At 49.2% G+C, this 24,792-nt stretch overlaps 1 protein-coding gene across 2 annotated transcripts in view; it reads right to left on the bottom strand.

Annotated features, from left to right (window-relative positions):
- Positions 1-24,792, bottom strand: part of CRYZL1 (crystallin zeta like 1) — a 266,504-nt gene that overhangs the window by 102,405 nt on the left and 139,307 nt on the right. For both annotated transcript variants that reach the window (XM_085621362.1, XM_085621363.1), the window contains exons 6-7: positions 23,420-23,488; positions 5,063-5,196 (exon numbers count right to left, since the gene is read on the bottom strand). In XM_085621362.1, coding sequence (XP_085477488.1) covers positions 5,063-5,196; positions 23,420-23,488 — 203 coding nt within the window. The remainder of the gene's footprint in view (positions 1-5,062; positions 5,197-23,419; positions 23,489-24,792) is intronic.

Here is a 24,792-nt window from a genome sequence, read left to right as displayed (position 1 = left end):
CTTCGGCTATCTCCCTCTGGGAAGCCTTCAAGACAGTTCTTAGAGGGGAGGCCCTCTCCTTTATCTCCCATGCCCGGAGGCGCGAACAGGAGGAGGTGACCCGGGTGGAAGCCGAAATTACTGAACTAGAGGGTGACCTGGGGAGTGGGGTGACGGATGCCGCACTACATGTTCTACACCTTAAGCAGGCGGCCTATAGGGCCCTCGTCACGTAGGCGGCCAGGGGCCTCAGTAGAGAGCAACAGGGGCGACTGTATGATGTGGGTGATAAGGCTGGTAAATTGATTGCGTGGTTGGATAAAAAGGAGAGAGCGAATCGTGTGGTCCCGCTGATCGAGAGAATGGATGGTGTACGTGTCACCGAGCCAGAAGACATTGTCTCCTGCTTCGCGGATTATTTCCGCGAGGTGTATTCCCCGGTTTCTCCCTGCTCGGAGGAGGATTCCCATGCCCTGCTTCGGGACATCGCGCTGCCCTCCCTTTCGGTGGAGGACAGGGAGTCGTTGGAGGCTGCTCCCACCTCGGATGAAATTGCCCTTGCAATACGCTCGGTCGCATCTGGCAAGGCCATGGGCCCAAACGGTATCCCTATCGAGCTGTATAAGCTGCGACCGGATGTGCTGGCACCCCAACTTCGCGCGATGTTCCTGGCGGCCCACTCGCGGGGCTCCCTCCCGCCGGACCAGCGTCTGGCTACAATCGTAGTGATCCACAAGGAGGGGAGACCCCGAGAACGGGTCACATCCTATAGGCCTATCTCGCTCTTGAATGCGGAGCCCAAAATCCTCGCCAAGGTGCTCGCCAACCGGCTGGTCGGCGTGGTGGGCGATCTGGTCCACCAAGACCAGTCCGGCTTTATACCCCATCGCAACACGGCCCTTAATCTGCGGCGCCTGCACGGGGTGCTCGCGCGTGTTCCGTTTGTGCGGGAGCCGGCCATCTTGGCGTCCTTAGACGCCACCATGGCGTTTGATACACTCGAGTGGCCATACATTTGGGCGATGCTGGCGAAATTTGGATTTGGACCGGGATTCATCAGCTGGGTCAAATTGTTGTATTCGGGCCCATTGGCGCAGGTGGTGGTGAATGGACGAGTCTCGGCCCCATTCGCGCTGGGACGAGGCACGCGACAGGGTTGCCCCTTGTCGCCTCTCCTGTTTGCACTGGCCTTGGAACCCCTGGCGGAGTGGCTGCGGTGGCACCCTTCCATCCGTGGTCTCCGTTGGACCCCCGAGTATGAGGACCGCGTGTCCCTATACGCTGACGATATCCTTTTGTACCTCGCCTCCCCGCGTAAATCACTGATTGTCCTGGTTGATGTTTTGCGCTCATTCGGCCGCAACTCAGGCCTTGTCATCAACTGGGCTAAATCATGTGTGTATGTGCTTTCCGGGGAGACTCCCGTCCTCCCGCGGGACTGTCCGATCCAGATTGCCTCTCAGGGGTTCCGGTACCTGGGTATCTATATCACTCTGGACCCGGAGGCCCGCTACGAGCGGAATTTGCTTCCCCCCCTCCAGCGCTTGAAGGAGGACGTCGCGCGTTGGCGGCGCCTGCCGCTTTCGCCGCTCGGCCGGGCGGCATTGTTTAAGATGATGTCGTTGCCACGCTTCCTGTACGCTCTCCAGAACACTATGGACTTGGTCCCGGCGCGCTACTTCCGTGAGGTGGAGAGTCTACAGCGTCGCTTGTTCTGGGACGGGAGGCCGCGTATTGCCTTGGCGAAGTTGACGCTCCCGTGGTACGACGGGGGGGTTGCCCTCCCGGATATTAAACGGTATTACTGGGCCTCCCAGCTAGCTGCAATTAATCATGGCCTTTACGGGCCCGCCTTAAACCCGGCATTTGAAATGGACAAGATGCTCCTGCCTGGTGGCGACTACAATCGAGCGCTCTACTCTGGCGCGCCCGACCCCCGCCTGACGGGACCTACGCGTGTCATGGTGCGAGTATGGCACGCGGCTAACGCAGCTATGGGGTGGAAGGACCGTTTGACCCGGGCGTCACCGCTATATGCGTCTGAGAGGTTGGGCTCCCTGTGGACCTCAAAGGGCTTCGAGAAGTGGGACACGATCGGCATCAGTACAGTGGGGGACCTCTGGACGAGGGGGGGATTTAAAACATTCGAGATGCTGCAGACAGAGTTTCAGCTGCAGGGCAGTGAATACTTTCGGTACTTGCAGGTCCGCCACGCACTGAGCTCCGTCTTCCCAGACGTCGCCTCCATTCCGGAGTCATCCCCCCTGGAGGATAGAGTGCTGGATGGCCATGTTCCGGACAGCACGATCTCCCTCATATACAAAAAACTGATTAATGATCGCTCGGGCCTGCTGACTGGCCTCCGCGAGGCCTGGGTTGCCGATGGGCTGGAGTTGGACGACGAGGACTGGATTTCCGCGGTGGCCTCTCCGAAGGAGGTGGCCATACCGGCTCGCCTTCGCTTCGTCCAGCTAAAGATCCTCCACCGGGTTTACATGACGGGGCCAAGGCTTCTGCGTATGGGCTATGCCGAGGATGGGCTGTGTAAGCGTGGGTGTGGTGCTTTGGCGACTTTTTTACATATTCTGTGGGAATGCCCGAAGGTGGAGCGATTCTGGCGTGGTGTGCATGAGGTCCTGCGAGTGGTTACGCGTGTCGCGCTGTTGCCTGAAGCGAGGAGATGCTTGCTGAATGTGTGGGAACCAACTGACTACTCGGTTCCGCAGACACGGTGGGTGACTCTGGGATATATGATAGCTAAGCGTGACATCGCGCAGCTGTGGGGGTCCCAGAGGCCCCCGGCGGTGTCGGCCTGGAAAGAACACATGGATTGGTGCATGTTCCGAGAAAAGGTGGTGTACGTGGCGAGAGGTAAGCCTGGGGCGTGGGTGAGAGTTTGGGGCCCCTGGAACGCCTACCGCGGGGGTATTTGTGAGCCATCACTGCTGCCGGCTGCCTCGCCAGCTCCGTCCCCCTAGTTGACCCCCTCCCCCGGCCCCGGGCACAGGGTCCCCCAGTCCCTGTTCTCTTCCCGTTCCCCTCTTTAGATTCTTGTGGATGATTGGGGTCCCCCACTTAAGGAGCACGTGCTGTCACTTCGGATTGCGGGTTGCCTTGCGGGTGTGGTTTTTTTTTTTTTTTGTGTTGTTGTGTTCTTATAAAATGAAACCGTATTGCGGGCTCGGAGTCATGTGGCCCACGTCGTTGATACCTCCTGATTTACCTCTCTGCAACGCCAAGAGCCTTTTTTTTTGTATGTATGTCATATGCTCCTGTCACTCTAGCGGCCGGCCGGAAGGTTGTAGGCCCATACTTGTATATATTTGAGATTGCAATAAACGGTTTCAAACAAAAAAAAAAAAAAAAAAAGGTAAAAGAAATTGGTAAAATCCAACAGTTACGCATGTAAATGAAAACAACAAATTCCATTCACTCCTACTAACAGGAGAAAACACAATTTAAGAACCATTTTTTTATGTGTTGTTACAAGAGAAGCGCATGTCTTCACAATCACCAAAAATGGTCATTATTACACATTTTTGTCTGGTCTATTCCTAGTCTATTACAGTAGCAAGAAAGGTCAACTTTAAGGTCAGATGCAAAAACTAAGCACTTGAAGAAGAAAGTCTTAAAATGAGAGCTGCAGTTGGAGATGCTGGAGCAACAGATAAAGCCACTGCAGCGGGCTAGGGAGACAGAATCTAGATACGAGATCTCTGTGCAAGAAATAGGATTAATAAATGTCCAAATGCGGATCAGGAGAGTTGTATACACCTCTGGTCAGTGAAACAGCTGGGTTTGTATAGAAGTCTCAAAAGGAAACCTTTCATTGGAGTGGCTGTTGGAGAAAAAGCTGGATGAAGAGGTGAAAAAGGAACAAAACATTCAGATACAGGAAGAGTGAAGAAAAAGTAAAGTATATACTTTGGTACCTCGAAACTTCTAACATACAGGAACGTAAATTAAGGGATCGGCTGCCTCATTTCAGGACTTGTCACATAAGAAGCATTTTCCTTCTTGCAACCGGAGTTTCACCCATCAGAACAAAAAAAACTGTTTTCCTAGAAATTTGGGAAACCAGAAACTGACAAAGCTGTACTGGAAACGCGCTGAAAATCAAAATATAGATTACTAACAACATGATGGAAATGTTTGAACGTGCACTTCCACACCACTGGGAGCATCACCTGAGGATACATCATTTGTAGCTCAGATATGTGACAACAAGAGAAGGTCAACCATATGTCACTGAGTCCCAAAAAAAGTAAGTAAAAGGTTTTGGTAGCTGAGGACCTGAAATGTCATGGCTGTTATGAACACTTGGTCATCAAACTTGTGAAATTTATTTTAAAAAGGTACACTGTACTGTCATCATATGAGGATGATTCCTTTGACAGCTAATACTTCACTGGGTGTGGACTGTATTGGGTTTGATTTACAACACCTAGTGCATTCATAAATAACCTACAGGGTCATATTATGACAAATGTCATACCATTCTACCAGTATCATGCAAAACTTGATTTCTTGTGAAGCTGTTGGTTAAAGGGAACCCTCTAACACCATAAGAGTTAAAAGTATAAAACAACTGATTCCAACGATGTCAGGATACTAAAGGAGCAAGACTTTAAAAAAAAGACTCCATGATGAATTAATGTACATTTTTCAAATCATTTGATCGGAATAACCTGTTTGAATTTGGTTGGAGATGTCTCACTTTTTTTACTTTTAAATGAGGGATACACCTGCCACTCTCAAATAGTTTAGAATCACCATCAGCCTTTAGGATCCCTCCTCTTTCACCTTTTGTTGTCTTTTATATGTTTTCAAACTACTTAGTTGTCCAACTACTTTACTCCAATTATTTTTTCAGATCATTTGTCTGAAATGTTTTTTCTTTAATAACAAATAATTAAAACACTCGGTAATATCTCACAAGATCATCCATTGGAAGGGGGGGGGGGGGAGATATTCTGCAGCATACAATACTACACAAATCTGTGTGCCAAAGAAGTGTAATAGTGGAGGAATATACAAAATGCTTGTTTTAAATCCAAAGCTATTACAGTGTATTAATACTCACACTAGCTCCATCCATTACCAATACAGCTTTTTCAGGAGTGATATGGGAAAGGTAATGTAGGGCTGTATATGCACGCAATCCATCACGAATGGTCCCAGCAGCCTCATGCCACAATACTTTCTCTGGTTTATGAACTTTAAAATAAAAAGAAAAAGAAAGAAAGAAAGAAAATTCAAAATGCTGGTAAAATTGTATAAGATTGATCATTAACATTCTTTTTTAAATCCTGACACATTTGTGTAGCCTGTAATTAACTTTAATTATAAAGATCAGTCATGTTACATAGTAAAACAATGCCACTATATATATATTTACATTACACTTGGAGAGTTAGCCCCTTCGGTGCCACGCCCTTTTCCCCTCCTGTGCCGGGCGTTTCCCACGCGGGTGGGTTTCATGACGAGATAGTCTCGTCATGGGCACAGCGCGACCGTGCTCCATGACGAGACTATCTCGTCATGGGCACAGAAGAGGTTAAAACATATATTTAGTTATTTCACTGTGTTGAAGCACTCATGTGCCAGTCATCTTTCCAAATGTTTGCACTTACCTTCTGCAAGCATGTCTGGAATAATCCCTGGGGCATTTGCACCATGTGACAAGCCTGTGTATAACATATATAATATAAAATTATATATATATATATATAAAAAATATCAAATTAAATATATATATATATATATATATATATATATTATATCTACTGGCGGTCGCCAGTAGATAGTTATAGTTAGGACCGTGTTTCCATAGGAAATCCGCAACATTCTATTTGGAATAACTTTGGCGCCGATTGACGAATCCTCGCGAAATTCTCAAAATAGATGGGGCGCTCTGCTCCTTCCCTGAAAGTCTCGGGGGGATTCGTCAAGCGGGGGCTGAGAAAAAGGGGGGGTCCCAAAACGCGTTTTCCCCATGCATTTTTCCATAGGACATTTAGTCCGAGCTACACCCCGAACGGCTGAACAGAATTACTTGAAATTTGGCAGAGAGGTAGCCCTCAGGTCAGGGATGTGCCTTTTGAAGGTCTCGTGTAAATCTGTTCAGTATTTCCTGAGAAAATAGCATTTAAATCAATATATATATCTATAGGCGCACTCCGTGCGCGTACCGTAAGCTTACCGTACGCGCACGCCGCCGTGCGCGAGCGCAATTCTGATTGGTTGTTAGATGTCAGTAAACATTCGAATCGGTCGAAACCAGGAAGTGCCGGCCGCCATTTTGTCTCTCGCAGTCTGAGGGGGTGAAAAACAAAGGTGGAGAACGTGAAAAGGGGGCAGGGTGGACAGTTCCTGACCCCCTAGCCTTTGTCAGGGGGTCCCAGAAGGACCCCCAAGGGCAAAAATAAATTTTAATTTTTTTTCGAAAAATCGCGGGATGCGCGTAGCGTACGCGGACGGCGTAAACGGAAAAATTCCGCAAGAAAAATTCCGCAAACTTCGCGTAACTATTCCGCGATTACGCGTACCATACGCGCACGGCAAAAAAAAAATTTCAAAAAGGAAAGCTTAAAAAAAAATAAAAAAAATTGTGAGGTAAGGTTGGCTCTTAAAAGAGCCGTTGGGTTAATACAGGGATAGAGGAAAGAAAGAATGGGAATATTATGAACGTCTACAAACGTGCTGGTCTATCTTATTGTTAATAAGGGAAACACTGGTCTCCCCAAAAACAATAAGACCGCAACACGTTGTACACCTCATTGAAACCCCCACCGAAATCGAGGGTTAATGTCCAGAGGAGCTGAAGAAGGTGATGCTCCCACCTCAGAGGAAGGGCTCAGCTGAGCTGCCGATGATGTATTCGGCTGAGCTTCTGAGGTTGGGCTCCGGTGACTTACTGAAGAGTTTTCTTCAGTATGTCGAGCAAAGGTCCTGGGATGTTTATCCCTAAGGTGTCTCATCATAGAGTGATTTCCAAAGGAATACTTCTTCCTTGGATCTCCTCTAGATAAAACACGCTCACAAAGTCTGCAAGTGACCAATGGAGCATTGACCTTTTTCTGCCCCTCTGGAAAAGTAAAATACTCCCACACAAAAGAATCCTTTTGTTTCCTCCTTCTCTGTCTGATGATGGTGCTGCTAGGCTCACTCTCAGAAGAGGTCTGCTGCTCTGCCATTGTATCTCAATGTCAATTCAGCTCCTTCTCCTAGGGGATCTCAAGCAGTAATGAGGGGAATGGGTGTGGTGTGGGAAGTTTCTGGAACTGAAAGTAGTTTCAACCAATGAAAAGTGTTCTTTGTGGATCACATGACCTACCGTGCGCGCTCCGTAAGCTTACGGTACGCGCTCGTGAACAAGTACGCATGCGCAAACGTGACGCTTACGGAGCGCTTACGGAGCGCGTACGTAAGACGCACTCGCGCATGCGCATTACACGCCCCTGCGTAACCGCGACGTTGATTCCGCGCAACGCGTGTACGCGTACGTCACGTATGTATCACGTAAGCGCACTGTACTTATGACGTACGGAGCGCGTAGCGTCAGCTTACCATACGCGCATCGTATCAGGTAAGCGCACCGTACTTATGACGTACGGAGCGCGTAGCGTCAGCTTACCGTACGCGCACGGCAAAAAATGCATAAAAAAAAAAAAATACAAGTTTCAAGAGTTGTAGAAGATAATAACTGTGATGTACAACTGTATGTAAACATTAATTTTTTAAAAATTAACCATTCCATAATGCAGGATATAGTACATATATTATTTTATACATAGGTTGGATATTATTTTAATTTGCATTTAAAAAACCGTACAAATTCACTGAAAAAACCATAGGTTTCACACACGTTATAGTTAGGAATTAGCATTTAAAAAACCTTGCAAATTCACTGAAAAAACCATAGGTTTCACACATGTTATAGTTAGCAGGACATTTCACTCGGGAAAAACCAATGAAATTCCCCCGTTATAGTTAGTGCAGGCAACTATAACTCACGCGACCGCAATCCTCTGCTGATGATGTCAAATATTACATCACTGATGACATATGTGTCTTTCTGAAAAAAATATATTTGTAATATATGTATAGCTAAAAATTAATGGAAGAAGACATGGGTAAATAAGTGTCTAAATACAGTGATGTAATATTTGAAATCATCAGCAGAGGATTGCGGTCGCGTGAGTTATAGTTGCCTGCACTAACTATAACGGGGGAATTTCATTGGTTTTTCACGAGTGAAATGTCCTGCTAACTATAACATGTGTGAAACCTATGGTTTTTTCAGTGAATATATATATATATATATATATATATATATATATATTCACTAAAAAAAGAAAGGTTAAAGGTGTGTTGTGGTAAGGTGGACTGTCATTTAACCCCTAGTGCCACGCCCTTTCCCCCTCCTGTGCCGGGCGTTGCACTAGTGGGTGGGGTTCATGACGAGATAGTCTCGTCATGGGCACAGCGCAACCGTGCTCCATGACGAGACTATCTCGTCATGGGCACTGAAGAGGTTAAAACATATCATTTTAAACTAACAAAACCACTGACATTCACCTGTCATATTTATTTCAAGTAACTATAATTTGCACTCCCTTCATGAAGCATGTTGCCGTCAATGACGTCACTTCAGATTTTGCAGTGATCTTGTCAATGATGTGATAGAACATGTCATGAGAGATGTAATATGTGAGGTAATTAGAAGTGCATGGGGAGAGTGCAGCGTGAGGCTAGCTGCAGGGCCTGCCTGCAGGGCAGGGCCCATATGCAACTACCCGCACGGCAGCCAACGCCAGGCTGAACATGGTGTGGGGTTGGCCACAGGCAACCAACCCAATGTAGCCCACGGCCTTTGTACGTGCACAGTGTGGGGTTGGCAGCAAGCCTTGGTATGTAATGTTCTGTTGATTTGCATAGTTCACTAATCACCCAAGAGAGTATCCAGGGTTGGGGCAGGAATGTAGGTGTGTGATCCCCAAGGTGTTTATACGAAAAACCAAGTCTTCAGCTTCTTGCAGCACTCAAGAAATGGAGAGGAGGCTCTAATGTGTTGAGGGTGGTTGTTCCATGCTTTGGGTGCAATGAAGGAGAATGTGATTCCTCCAGTTTTGCGTTTGTGGATGTGGGGAGAGTGTGCGGGTGAGAGTGAAGCTGAGCATAGGTGTCTGGTGGGTTGGTAAAAGTGTATACGGCTGTTCATGTATTCTGGTCCAGTGTTGTGTAGAGCTTTGTATGTATGCATGAAAATCCTGATTTGGCTGTGCTTGTGAATGGGGACCCAGTGAAACTTCCTGAGGTTCAGTGTGATGGGGGTGCAGCACGGGAGATCGAGTATGATTCGTGGGACGGTATTCTGAAGATCTTTCCCATTATGATGTGGAAGAAGGATGTGCACAATGCGTTAACTTGAGGCATTGGGTTGAGCTTGTCGTAGGATGATCCCTAGATTTCTTGGGTGTAGGTGTTGGTCCTAGCACTGATGGCCACCTGGTGGAGACTCAAGGGGAGGTCTTGTAGCCAAAGACCAGTACTTCCGTCTTGCGGAGTTCTGCTTTAGGCAGTTGGTACGTATCCAGTCTTCTACCATGGTCAGGCAGTTGGTGAAGAAGGTTCTGGTGGTGGGGAGAGGGTGAGTAGGGTGTCATCGGCATAGGAGAGGACAGTGATGTCATGTGAACAGATGACGTTGACAAGCACTGTCAAGTATATGCTGAAAAGGGTGAGGCTGAGGGACGATTCTTGTGGGACTCCGAATATCAGTTTCTTGGTCTCTGATGCGAAGGGTGGCAGCTTGACACTTTGATTCTTACCGTGAGGAAGGAACAGATCAATCTGAGAGCAGATCCTTGTCTGCCAATCTCAGAGTCTTCTGATGAGTGTGGTATGGGAGACAGTGTTGAGGGCTGCGGAGAGGTTGAGCAGGATAAGGGGCACTGCTCTCCTTAGTCCAGGATGATAAGAATGCCATCGTTGGCCGCGATGATTGCTGTTTTGGTGCTGTGGTTCTTTCTGAAATCTGATTGAGTGTTGTCTAGACGATGGTGAAGTTCGAGGTGGGTTATGAGTTGCATCTTGATGGCATTTTCAATTACTTTGGCTGGCTAGGGAAGCAGGAGATGGGTCCGAAGTTGCTCAGTTGATCAGTTGTGGGCTTCTTGAGGGCATTGATTTCTTCCTGTTTCCATTAAACCCAGAAAATGGCGGACTTGATGGTGTTGATGATGTGGGTCAGGGTGGTGCTGATTGGTGATATTCCCAGGTTCTAGTAGCATTGAGGACATGGGTCCATTGGGCCCCCGAGTGGATGGTCTGTATGACTGCTGCTGTGGTGTTTCTGGTGGGTTGTCCATTCAGACAGGTGGCCATCTTGGTTGGTGGTGGGTAGGTTAGCAATGAGTTTTCTGGGGTTGGGTTGGTGTGCAAAGGTGCAATAGATATTTGTAATTTTGCTGTAAAAAAAGTTGGATAGGCTGTCGCAGGGTTGTTTGGAGAAAGCAATGTTACTGACAGTGACTTAGGGTGACAGCGGCAAAGCGAAATCCTTGACAATCAAGATCTCCTTGCAGCTGTTAGAGCTTCGATGCGGTCTCTTATTTGGTGATAGCGTCTGAGTGCAGCCTTATAGGTAGTTGTGTTGGTGGGGTCATGGCTGGCTCTACATTTCCTTTCTAACTGTCTACAGTGCCGTTTGGTGTCTCAGAGGTCTTCTGTGTACCAGCTGGCCTGCTTGTTTGCTCTATGATACCTGTTGGGTTTGATGGGTGCGAGGGAGTCCGCGTAGTTCTTGATCCAGTTGTTGATTTCCTTGTCAAGGTCGTCTGTGAGGCTAGGTTGATCTGTGCAGAGGGCTCTGAGACAGTCTGCTTTTCTGATTTTGCCCAAGCTGCAGCTTGGAGTACTGAACCTGGTAAGCATGTTGACTTGAGGTGTGTTGATTTGGAAGTGGATGGTGGGGTGTTCAGTTCATGTGAGCAATGAGGTGGAATTGTACTTGATACCCTCACTTGTGGTGAAGATGAAGTTCAGTGTGTTGATTCTGAGACTAGCTAGGCAAATCCATTTTGTCTTTCGCAATCGTATCTCTAGATACCAGTGGTTCCGGATTCCTCCCTCATCAGTAGAGAATATTTACCGGTTGCTAGACATGCTGTCAATTTTCGTAGGTATAATTCCACTCATAGCGTGCATGCGTTCCAAAGCTCGCCAGCTTAGGGGCGGCTCACGAGAGCCTTTTATCAGTGAAAGTGGGTATGAACACACTGCCTGCATGTAACAGCGCCATTACCCCATAGCATCTTGGTGGTTGTAGTTCAGTTTTCTTATTCCTGGGCATCCACCTCAGGAGGCAAAGGCCCAGTTTGTGTCTCTCCCCACTAGGTTCGATACGCGAATCACTATTTCTGTCCAGGTCCTCGGAATATCTGGACACTCCCACACCATATGGTAGACGGATGCTTCAGGATTATCGCACACAGGGCACACTGCCCACGAGCCCGGGAACATGCTCCTGACACGCCTACGGAATTAGATATGTTTGACATATGTAGTAAAACGGCAGGAGCTTGAATCTAGAGCTACGAGTGATTTGTTAGGTTTATCTTTTGCTGACCGACATCTATTTATCTGATATGTCAGTCTGAAAGCACGGGGCCCATTTGTCCCATACATATTTGGTCTTGCCAGCTGCTCTTACACACCAATGTGCAAAACTACCACGGCTCTGCGCCCTCCCCCATGTGTCGGTAGGGAGTGCAGTACTACGCTCATCAGTGGTTGTACTTGGCCACAGGTGGTGGCCAGCGCATGTATCACTGTACTGTGAACCATGAAATGACCCAGTCCGAGCCCATAATTATCAACATGCACCCTTTGCCTTGGGCATAAAGGCCCCTTACGAACACAATCCCAGCTCTGGTCCATGAGTGTGTATCAAACGTGGTGGCAAGGTCTTTTGTACACAGACCTCACGTAGCAGGAGTGACACAGAGTACGGATTGGGGCAGCATCAGACTCACATGTATTTGGCCCAGCAGTTCTTGTGACCATGTAGACTCTTGGTTGCCACAACTCAGGTGACCTCATAGTGAAAAACCACTCTACGATTCTGTCATACCCAACTGCTCGCTCATTTTACGTCCTGGGCTGGCAGAAGTGTGTAGACAATGCATTGGCCACTTCAATTGTGCTGCTGTGTAATACTTACTATTCATAGTTGGGTGCCCCCAGTCTTCCTTCTACAAGTAGAAGCTGTGTCTTATGGAGTGCTACTTTCTCGCACTTGCCCCCTCCGATAAGATCAGACAGCTGCATATGCAATTCTGTGAAGAAGGAGAGCATCAGCAGAACTGGCAGCGCAGGGAACAGATTCAACAGCCATGGAAGGGTAAGCATTTTGGCATGACAATCTTGCTCACCGGTGAGGGGGTCAGCGAGCATTAGGGAGGCAATAGCCCACACCAGAGCTCTTTGTCGCAACAAGCATGCCAGAGGCTCCATGGCCAAGGCAAAAAGGATGGGAGACAAAGAACAGCCCTGTTACATGCCACGCACTATTTCACTAATTTGACCTGCACAACATTCACCCTGGCCAGAGGTTTTGAGTACAGCAATCACACCCATCGCAGGTACACCGAGCCAATCCCATAATCTCCAACATCAAGTGGAGTTATGGTTAACTGAGCAAATTAAAAGCTTTCTCAATGTTGAAGGACACCGCAAGTGTATTCCCACCCAGTGTCCCTACCAGGTCCATCATAGTGAACAATGTATGCACAGTGAGAAAGGTGCTCCATGTGAGGACAAAACGGTTTTGGACTGCATGAATCAGTGCCGTCAGCAAGGGTAGCAGCCTATTCGCCAGGACGTGACTCAAGATCCTATAATTTGATTGCAGCGGGACAGAGGATGGTCGGAGCGAAAGTCCAATGGGTCCCTCCCCTTCTTAGGGAGCATCACTATCAGGGCCTTCCTCCTAGATCTGGGGAGTGCTCCTTTGCTGAAGGACAAAGGTCCCCGGGGCATAGCCAGTAGTCTGGCCTGGAATGAAGCTGGTGCACCAAAGAATAATAGGAATAGTGCCTTTTAGCAATAACTCTCCACAGCCGACAGCTCCTTCCAGTTGGAAAAGCACCTGGACTCTGACACCAGCCCACGAGCCTGCATAGCCCACTGTCCCAGAGTCGCACTCGATCTCCGTGCACTGGCATCTATCGTCGGAGCCACTGGAGGGGCGGGATGCAACCCCATGCCCCGCGAGAGGTTGGAGTTGGAAGCGTCCATCCACCACTGCAGGCTGCGAACCACATCCAGCTGGACTGGCACCATCAAGGACAAATCTCGAACGGGAACACAAAAAAAGAGATGAAGATGCTACAGCAAAGGACGAAGATGCAACCTGGCCCACGGCACCGTGAACAAAGAGGCCACCATGTGCCCCTGCAACTCAATCCAATGAAGCAGACGGTCCGAGGGACGAGACAACAGAGCCCCGAACAAAGACTGCAGACGCTGGATCCGGGAGCGAGGTAGGAACACCTTGCCCAGAACAGAGTTGAAGTCCGCCTCTATAAAAGACCTCCTGGGGGCAGGTTGAAGATTGCACTTTGGAAAATTGGGGAGGAAGACGTGACTTTCAAGCGTACGTATGGTGAAAGACAGATGTCTAGACATCACCAGGGCAAGGGGGCCTGAAGCAGCCAGTCGTCCAAGTATGGAAACAGAGACCCCCTGGAGGTGCAGGTGAGCCATCAGGGGAGCCACCACCTTGGTAAAGACCTTGGGTGAGGAACGCAGCCTGAAAGGCAGGACACAAAACTGCCAATGACGAGCCTAAAGGGAGAACCGCAGAAACCTCTTGAACCTCAACACCACAGGTACATGCAGATACGCATCCTGAAGATCCAAGGTAGACATGACACAGCCGGCTTGAATCAATGAGATCACACATTGCAGGGTCTCTATCTTGAAGGGGATCTTTCGGACAATTATGTTTAGAGGCCTGAGGATGATCACAATCCAGAAACCCCCCGAAAAACAAACGAAAAAGTGCCCTGCCCCATTCCGAGGACGGAACAGGGATGAGCGCCTTCTTCAGGAACAGCAGTTGAACCCCTTGCAACAGAGTCCTCCGACAGGTAACATCCTTCAGAACCGGAGCACGAATTGTGCCAGACTCTAGGGGCGGGGGGGCTTCTGGATCCTGAAGTTACCCCTCTGCTGGCGAGAAGGCTGACAAAAATTCTTTGCAGAGAAAAAGAAAGCCTCCTTTTGCCGCTGTTGCCTCCGAAAAGAAAAAGAATGGTTCCGCTCCTTAAATACCTTATGCAACCTCTCCTCAATGCCTTTACTAAAATGCAGATAACCAGTAAATGGCAGTCGCAAAGCTATGGAATGCTAAGCAGCATCTGTGTTCCAACCCTTCAGCAGTAAATTACGCCTGGCCACAATGGAAGCACCACAGGATTAAGCAGAAGCTCTAAAAGAGTTTTCACAATGTCAGAAAGAAACTCAGCCTGACGTTCCATGGACTCCGACAAGTTGGACTCCGACAAATCGGGACACTGCCTACCGTACTGGATAGTGAACAAAGTTTTGAAGTCGGAGAACAAAGACTGCGCCATATAAGCACCATACACTCATGAACTAATGGCAAGATGGGACCCCACACAAGCCTTCTACAGAGAGTAATCAACCTTCATATGCACACCATCTTTCAGGATATTATCCTCAGCCATGGATGGACGCCCCACCAGACTGGCCAGAATAGAGTCCGCATGAACCGACTCCGGAATAGCATCCTCCAAGCTTCTCAAAGGGTACAGCTTACACATGAAGCAAGGCATCATGATGCAATCGGGGTCCTTCCATTCCTTCAAAAAAAGTCCATCACAAATGGATGAATGGGCAAGGTATGGGAAGGCAACTTGCAAAAGTGGGGCAAAATCAAGTCCTTTGACGTGCTGGCGACCTCGGCATCTGGGAAACCCATATTGTCACACACATGGAAAAGAAGATCTGGAAACATATTCTTAGATATATATTTCCCCATAAGGTTCCCAGGATCCAAGGAGGTCTCATCAGAAGAATCAATCCGAAATGGAAATGTCCGAGTAGAGGTCCTGACCCCCTCCAGAACACCAATCGGCTTCTTAACGGTCTTCATAGTGGACAAGGTCTCAAAATTAACTGCCTCAGCCGGTTGTTATCACCCCCTTTACTCTTATTCAAGAGAGGGCCTGAATCATAACTCCCCCCAGAGGAGGAAAAGGAGGAAGAAAGTGGAGAGCAATGCCTGTGCTTAGAGCAATGCTTCCCCATACTGCAGTACAGACAATTGACAGCAGAACCACCCTGTAGAGCATTACAAAAACAAGGGAACCAGAACCAGAGAAAACCAGAAATTCCCACGCGCGCACAGCTAATAGCAATAAAAACAGCGGAAACACCGCCCAGAGTACAAACAGAATACAGGGGCGGAGATACCACATCCAACCCCATGCTGGCTTCAAACCAAGAAGGCGCCGAAAGGGCACGTTCAACTGGCAGAAAGCACAAGGAAAGGCTCCAGGCAGAAAGAACACTGCCTCCGGTATCGAATATCTAGAGGAAACCAGTGACTCACCCCTTCAGACCACACTTGCCCCGGCTTTGGCGAACCTTGACCCACTGCACGGCACACCAAGGCAGGTCAAGCCGCTATTCGGAATCCGCAATGTAGCCAATTCCCAGCACCGCGGGGCTGCAAAGGCAAAGACCCAAGCCGGAGCCGAAAAAGAGCAGGCAGGCATCAGCAATAGGCAAAGTGGCCCTAACAAGCGTCCGTGAAAAAATGACGGCAAGAAGGAAAACGCTGACTGGGAGACCAAAGAAGCCCAGCAAGCAGGGCTCCGGGCAGCTATAGCATTATAGGCCCTGGCAGGAGGGTGGGTGGTGTTAGTCAGTGAATATTACCTCATGTTTTATGACTGGGTCGAGAACAAGGGACATAGAGATAATGTCTTAATGCGAACACCTCCACCCTTGAGAGGTAAATGGCCTATTGTATTGAAAATATATCCTGATCTTACACTCAAAGATCAGGGCTTGGAAAAACACCCCTCTGATAGGGTATATGGACTGTTTATTACAATTACATGAATACGGCAGCAGATGAATCCCAAACGTTTTAAACTGGGGGAATTCCAAACATGTGAACCCGATCATCAGGCATACCAAGGGATAGGGGTGGCATGAACTTTTTCAAAAACCACCCCAAACACTACCTGTGTAAAGCAAAAAAAAGAGCTTACCATCAAGCCCCAGTGGGCAAATAAAAGGGCATGCAAACCCACAGAAATAAACACAAGCATTTGCAATGCAATAGGTCTCGAATTTGCGAGACTTTGAGCTACTGGCATTGTAAATGATTACGCCTTTTATCTATGTGTTGGTTTTGAAAACATATAAATAAAAGGCATTATCATTTACAATGCCAGTAGCTTAAACTCACGTAAATGCGAACCAATTGCATTGCAAATGCTTGTTTAATACAATGCACCCTGCCCTTTGAGCCTCTGGGACCTATCTTAGGGGTGACCTACAACTAAGATAAAGGAAGGTTTAGGCCAGGCAAAATGTTTATTTTGCCATGTCGAAATGGCAGTTTAAAGCTGCACTACAGGCTGCAGTGGCAGTCCTCAGGCATGTTTTAAAGGGCTACTTCAGTGGGTTGCACAATGAGTGCTGCTGGTTCCACAGTTGCATTTAATTTAAACGCCTTGGCTACCTCTAATAGAATTTACTAAGGGCTTACAAGTAAATGAAATGTGCCAATAGGCTGTAGACCAATTTTACCATACTTGAAGGGGAGAGGCACTTTAGCACTGTTTGGTACTGAAAAGGTGCACATAGTTCTAAAGCCAACAAAAGCAAATCCAGGGGGACGAGTGATGGCTTCTGTATGTGATGGGGGGTAGGGACTTGACTTTGTTGTCTTGGAACGTTAATGGACTGGGGGACAGGATTAAGCGAGGTGTGGTCCTGCAGTATCTGAAACGAATTTCGCCAGATGTGGTCTTTCTGCAGGAGACACACCTTATTGGTAATTCCTTCTTTGCCATGAATCGGCGTGGCTATCGTTTGGTGGCCCACTCGGGCTTCACGTCTGGCTCGCGGGGGGTGGGCATCATGGTTAAGAACTCGCTCCCGCTGGAAATAGATGAGGTGCGCCATGATGAGAGGGGACGCTACACTGCCTTGGTGGGGAGAATGGAGGGCAAAGTGGTTGTCTTTGTTTCAGTGTATGTCCCACCGGGGCTACAGTCTACCACTTTTGCGGACCTGGGGCGCCTCCTCCTTGACCTTCCGGGGGGGCTTCTGGTGGTTGGGGGGGATTTCAATGCGGTGGTTTCTGGGACTATGGATCGTCACCCCCCTAGGGACCTCCCCCGGGCGCAGGCATGGCTGTCCGGCCTTTTAGATACATTGGGATTGGTGGACTGCTGGCGCTTAAAACATCCCACGCAGCTGCAATACACCTTCCATTCGGGTGCCCATGGTAGCCTCTCGCGGCTTGATCATATCCTTGTCCCTGCGGCCTATGCTGGGAGGGTGGGAGAGGTGCGCCATCTGGCGCGGGGTATTTCAGATCACTCCCCGCTCCTGTTGCACTTTGGTGTCCTCCCGAGGGGGGAGGGCAGGGTAGCTCCAATCAATGCCTGGTATCTGCGCGACCCCACTATTCGCGCTGACCTGATTAAATCCTTGCAGCGGTATTTCGAGGAGAATGTGGGGTCTGTCCCTTCGGCTATCTCCCTTTGGGAGGCCTTCAAGACAGTTATTAGGGGGGAGGCCCTCTCCTTCATATCCCATGCCCGGAGGCGCAAGCAGGAGGAGGTGACCCGAGTGGAGGCCGAAATTACTGAACTGGAGGGTGATTTGGGGAGTGGGGTGACGGATGCTGCACTGCATGTTTTACACCTTAAGCAAGCGGCCTATAGGGCCCTCGTCACGGAGGCAGCCAGGGGCCTCAGTAGAGAGCAACAGGGGCGACTGTATGATGTGGGTGATAAGGCTGGTAAATTGATTGCGTGGTTGGATAAAAAGGAGAGAGCGAGTCGTGTGGTTCCGCTGATTGAGAGGATGGATGGTGTACGTGTCACCGAGCCAGAAGACATTGTCTCTTGCTTCGCGGATTATTTCCGCGAGGTGTATTCCCCGGTCTCTCCCTGCTCGGAGGCGGATTCTCATGCCCTGCTTCGAGATATCGCGCTGCCCTCCCTTTCGGTGGAGGACAGGGAGTCGTTGGATGCTGCTCCTACCTCGGACGAAATTGCCCTCGCTATACGCTCGGTTGCATCCGGCAAGGCCATGGGCCCGAACGGCATCCCTATCGAGTTGTATAAGCTGCGACCGGACGTACTGGCACCCCACCTCCGCGCGATGTTCCTTGCGGCCCACTCGCGGGGCTCCCTCCCGCCGGACCAACGTCTGGCTACAATCGTGGTGATCCACAAGGAGGGGAAACCCCGAGACCGGGTTACCTCCTATCGGCCTATCTCGCTCTTGAATGCGGAGCCCAAAATCCTTGCCAAGGTGCTTGCCAACCGGCTGGTCGGCGTGGTGGGCGATTTGGTCCACCAAGACCAGTCTGGCTTTATCCCCCATCGCAACACGGCCCTCAATCTGCGGCGCTTGCACGGGGTGCTCGCGCGTGTTCCGTTTGTGCGGGAGCCGGCCATCTTGGCGTCCTTAGACGCCACCATGGCGTTTGACACGCTCGAATGGCCATACATTTGGGCGATGCTGGCGAAATTTGGATTTGGACCGGGATTCATCAGCTGGGTCAAATTGTTGTACTCGGGCCCGTTAGCGCAGGTGGTAGTGAATGGGCGAGTCTCGGCCCCGTTCGCGCTGGGACGGGGCACGCGACAGGGTTGCCCCTTGTCGCCGCTCCTGTTTGCATTGGCCTTGGAACCCCTGGCGGAGTGGCTGCGGTGGCACCCTTCCATCCGTGGTCTCCGTTGGACCCCTGAGTATGAGGACCGCGTGTCCCTCTACGCTGACGATATCCTTTTGTACCTAGCCTCCCCGCGCAAATCACTGATTGTCCTGGTTGATGTCCTGCGCTCCTTTGGCCGTAACTCAGGCCTTGTCATCAACTGGGCTAAATCATGTGTCTATGTGCTTTCCGGGAAAGCTCCCGTCCTCCCGCGGGGATGTCCGATCCAGATTGCCTCGCAGGGGTTTCGGTACCTGGGTGTCTATATCACGCTGGACCCGGCGGCCCGCTACGAGCGAAACTTGCTTCCCCCCCTCCAGCGCTTGAAGGAGGACGTCGCGCGCTGGCGGCACCTGCCGCTTTCGCCGCTCGGCCGGGCGGCATTGTTTAAGATGATGTCGTTGCCGCGCTTCCTGTACGCTCTCCAGAACACTATGGACCTAGTCCCGGCGCGCTACTTCCGTGAGGTGGAGAGTCTACAGCGCCGCCTGTTCTGGGACGGGAGGCCGCGTATAGCCCTGGCGAAGTTGACGCTCCCGTGGTATGACGGGGGGATTGCCCTCCCGGACATTAAGCGGTATTACTGGGCCTCCCAGCTAGCTGCAATTAATCACGGCCTCTATGGGCCCGCCTTGAACCCGGCATTTGAAATGGACAAGATGCTCCTGCCCGGTGGCGACTACAATCGAGCACTCTACTCTGGCGCGCCGGATCCCCGCTTGACGGGGCCCACGCGTGTCATGGTGCGGGTGTGGCACGCGGCCAATGCAGCTATGGGGTGGAAGGACCGTTTGACCCGGGCGTCGCCGTTGTATGCGCCTCAGCGGTTGGGCTCCCTGTGGACCTCGAAGGGCTTCGAGAAGTGGGACACGATTGGCATCAGTAAAGTGGGGGACCTCTGGACGAGAGGGGGATTTAAAACATTCGAGACGCTGCAGACGGAGTTTCAGCTGCAGGGCAGTGAATACTTTCGGTACTTGCAGGTCCGTCATGCGCTGGGCTCCGTCTTCCCAGACGCCGCCTCCATCCCGGAGTCTTCCCCCCTGGAGGATAGAGTGCTGGATGGCCACGTTCCGGATAGCACGATCTCCCTCATTTACAAAAAATTGATTAATGACCGCTCGGGCCTGCTGACCGGCCTCCGTGAGGCTTGGGTTGCCGACGGGCTGGAGTTGGACGACGAAGACTGGATTTCCGCGGTGGCCTCTCCGAAGGAGGTGGCCATACCGGCTCGCCTTCGCTTCGTCCAGCTTAAGATACTCCACCGGGTTTACATGACGGGGCCAAGGCTTCTGCGTATGGGTTATGCTGAGGATGGGTTGTGTAAGCGTGGGTGTGGTGCTTTGGCGACTTTTTTGCATATTTTGTGGGAATGCCCGAAGGTGGAGCGATTCTGGCGTGGTGTGCATGAGGTCCTGCGTCTGGTTACACATGTCGCACTGTTGCCTGAAGCGAGGAGATGCTTGCTGAATGTGTGGGAACCAACTGATTACTCGGTTCCGCAGACGCGATGGGTGACTCTGGGATATATGATAGCTAAGCGTGACATCGCTCAACTGTGGGGATCCCAGCGGCCCCCGGCGGTGTCGGCCTGGAAAGAACATATGGATTGGTGCATGTTCCGAGAAAAGGTGGTGTATGTGGCGAGGGGCAAGCCTGGGGCGTGGGTGAAAATATGGGGCCCCTGGAACGCCTACCGCGGGGGTATTTGCGAGCCACCACTGCTGCCTGCTGCCTCACCGGCTCCGTCCCCCTAGTTGACCCCCTCCCCCAGCCCCGGGCACAGAGTTCCCCCAGTCCTGGACTTGTTTCCCTTCCCCCTCTTCAGATTCCTGTGGATGGTCGGGGTCCCTCATTCGAGGAGCACGTGTGATTACCTTCGATTGCGGGTTGCCTTGCGGGTGTGTTTTTTTATGTTGTTGCGTGTGTATAAAATGAAACCGTATTGTGGGCTTAGAGTCATGTGGCCCACGTCGTTGATGTCTCCTGATTTGCTTCTCTGTAACGCCAAGTGCCCTTTTGTAAGTTTGTCAGGTGCTCCTGTCACTCTAGCGGCCGGCCGGAAGGTTGTAGGCCCATACTTGTATATACTTGAGATTGCAATAAACGGTTTCAAAAAAGAAAAAAAAAAAAAAAAAGAAAAAAAAGCAAATCCAGCAAAACAAGATGGGTGAAGGCAAATTTTGAGGGAATACCATGCCAAGCATGTCAAGTCTAACTGGTTTGCCATTTCTAGACTTTAATAGTTGGCCAACATGAGAGTTCCAGGGAATTTGCACCGGGAGCATTCTAGAATTTTGGTTTACATGCATTATACCATGGCTAAATATTATTGAAGCTCAAGGCTATATTATTAGTTCATGATGTCTCAATATTATGTGAATTACGGCAGTGTAATTCATTTTTTCTCGGGCCTAATTTTTGTGTGTGTATAGCACGAGATTATAGGGCGGGTTTGTGGAGAAATGTGTTCAAGAGATGCACTGATATGAACCTAGCCATTCTGCTGTTTCCTATTCCCTCCCTCGAGTACAGGGCATTTTCCCTTTCCCACGGTCGTGTAAACCTGTTCTGTAAGGTGTTTCGTGAAGAAGGAGTTTTTAATAAATGCATAATTATGCATATCAAAGTCACTGCATAAACTTGAGATTACAAGCAGTTGTAGTCAGTGGTTCTGCAAACAGGGAAAGAACAGGCTAACACAAAAAGAAGTGCATGTGCCATTGTGAAGGGGTTTCTCGCTGTTTGGAACACGCACCAGATGTCATAGGAAGGCCTCTAGTTTCTGAGAGACATGGGAGGTAGCAGAAGAGCGTGGATTCGAGGACAGCATATTGTGCGCCGCTCCATACAGTTGCCAAGATAATCATGAGGAAGAAACCGAATCTTCTTCAAGCGAGCGACGTGCTCGGAAACATCGGAATTACGGTGTCACATTTCTTTGCGTGGCATGTTAACACGTAAAAAGTATGTAATGTGTCCAAAGGTCGACTTTCAGTGAGGTCTAATTTATCTCAGGATGAACAGAGCAAGAAACTACTGGCGTGACAACAGAAGTGCCATGCCAGGCGTGAGCGGGGACTACGCACTTTACGGACTCGTACTTCGCGACTTTTCGGCACGAGGAAGGAACAACGTTCCGGTCAGACAAATAATTGAGCTGGCACCAGGCTCCTCGAACGAGCCGCTAAGGCACATGGCACTTGGGCGACCATTGGACAGAAAGGAAACGGATGCGTGCGAGAAGTACAAACACTGTGAAATTAGGAAATTAGGGAGCTCAGTGGGCGAGAGACAGGTCTTTAATCTGGAAATTTTCCAGGAAGCCCAGGTGAAACATTTAATTTGTAAAGCTGTGTTCGCTGTTAAGAGCAGGAAGATCATAAATAAAGAAGTGCTTGTGGTCTTGCTCTAAGTAAAGGGCGAATGATCAAAGGCTCCTTCGATTTGTTGAGTCCTTCATTATGTGGCAGATGTGCCAGCCTCCGTTTAGACTCACTGACAGTTTTTTTATTTTGTACTTTAGGCGTGTGGTGTTGCACTGAGTACTAAAACATGCGCTCGCCATTGCGGGAAGGCAACGCTGTTTATTTTTGTATCGCGCTTTCCTTTTGAGGCGGCCCATCTGGACTGGATCTCAGAGGCTTGTTTACATAACACGCCTCTGAGATAAGAAATTTCTTCACGACAGCCGTGAAGCAGGAGACCCAGTCCAGATGGGCCGTCCCAAAAGGACAATGGGCGGTAACACAGAAGCCTCATTTTCAATGGGAAGCCACCGTTTACCATAAATGGTGACGCTACCCAATGAAAATGAGGGGCAGGGCTTCAAGCCCCTTTCTGAAATATACTCACCCACAATATGTCTCGCAGACGCTTGCAGCGCATGCGCGCTGCCACGCAGGTATGAGAGACCTAAAAACGGGTTCCCACTTGTGAGACAAAGGATACATTAGCTTAGGATATATTTTCAATACAATCGGCCATTGAATTACGAGTTAAGTGCTCATTCCGGAACAGTTGGTGCTACTTGAAGGTCAAAAGTTCAAATTCTAACAGGGCCAATTCAACCTTTCGTCTTCTGAAAGGCTGAGAAATTGAGTATAGTTAAATTAAGTATAGTAACATGATAATAATAGCACTTTAAAAATACAGTACTATATGAAAAAAAAATTGGTGTAACGACGGACATCACCACCAAAGTGAGGCCTATTTATGTCTTGATTCAAACACAGCTCATCCTTACTCAAAGGAAGCAAAAGCTATCAATGAGGTTTTCTGTCGTCTTTGGAACTGTAGAATATAAGTCAAAACACTGTATCCTAAATTATGTTCACTTAGCTTCCAATTTTCCATTTTTTACTCTATAGTTATTATTTGATATAGTGACCAATAATCATTACACAACTGTTTCAAAGCACTAGTGTATGAAAATCTTACCAAAATACTGCTCGTGTGCAACAATTGTTTCATAGAGTCCAGACTCCTTAGATTCCAGTGGCAAAATTCCTACAAAACAAATTAGAAACAGCTTGTGAAATGCAAATAAAAACACAATAGGAATATCCTTTTGACAATAATTTGTACTGACCTACTTTTTTTTGTAAATCTGACAAATAAGAAGCACATACAATCAGTATGATTAAAAAACACCCCTTTGAATTATAAACAACCCTTCAAGATGTATATACAGGAGAAAGGAACGAGAGAGAAGTCCAAAATTAAACAATATCCACTAGAATATATAAGAGACATATGTTAGTTGTAGATTCCTTACCTTAGAATTACCCCCAGGCGTCAGACTGGATCTGGAGATTTTTCTCTAGCAGTACCCCTGCGCGTTGGTAGATGGCATCGGTCACTGGAATGACGTTGCGGTGTCTACTTAGACGCCGCCCCTGTGTGCTGATGTCAGTTTTGACACGACTTTCCACGCCAGAAGCGCGGAGCCATGCAAGACACTGACCACTGCTCCACATAACTAGGGCCCTGGAATGAAGTCCCTATCCCTAGAAGTCAGTTGTCAGAACAGGGAGGATGTGTGGGGCAGTAAGGAATCTATAACTAACATATGTCTCTTACAGAGACATTGTTACCGAAGGTAAGTAACTTGTTCATCTGAAAGAGACTGTTAGTTATAGATTCCTCACCTTAGAATAGATACCCCAGCAATGGTAACCCCGGAGGTGGGTCTGCAAACTAAGTTCACATCAGAAAGACCCGGAGAACAGTACGGCCAAAATAGCTGTCCCTCTGGACTTGGCTGTCTGGGCAATAATGTTTAGTGAAGTGTGCAGTAATGCCCATGTGGCTGCCTGACAGATGTCAAGGAGTGGGACTCCACGCCCCAAGGCATTAGTAGCTGCCGTAGCCCTGGTGGAGTGGGCACGCAGACCCACTGGAACTTTCTTTTTTGCTAAGGAGTAGCAGATTTTTAAGCAGAGGACAACCCATCGAGATATGGTGCGTTTTTGTACAGCCCGACCTTTCATGGAGCCCACATAGCCAACAAAGAGTTGATCGTCCACCCAGAAATCTTTTGTGCGGTCTACATAGAAGGACAGTGCACGTTTCGGGTCCAGGCGGTGGAGTCTCTCGTCTTCCTTGGAAGGGTGCGGAGGCGGGAGGAAGGTGGGGAAAGTGATTGTCCTATGTGGAAAGAGGTAACCACTTTGGGAAGAAAAGAGGGCCTTGTGCGAAGGACTACTTTGTCCGGATGAACAGCAAGAAAAGGAGGTTTTGAGGACAGAGCTTTAAGCTCACTCACTCTGCGAGCAGAGGTGATGGCGACAAGGGAGGCAGTCTTCACAGTA

This window comes from Triturus cristatus, chromosome 8 (assembly GCF_964204655.1).
Source record: "Triturus cristatus chromosome 8, aTriCri1.1, whole genome shotgun sequence".
Classification (NCBI taxonomy): Eukaryota; Metazoa; Chordata; class Amphibia; order Caudata; family Salamandridae; genus Triturus; species Triturus cristatus.
This window is presented reverse-complemented; position numbering and strand designations above follow the sequence as displayed.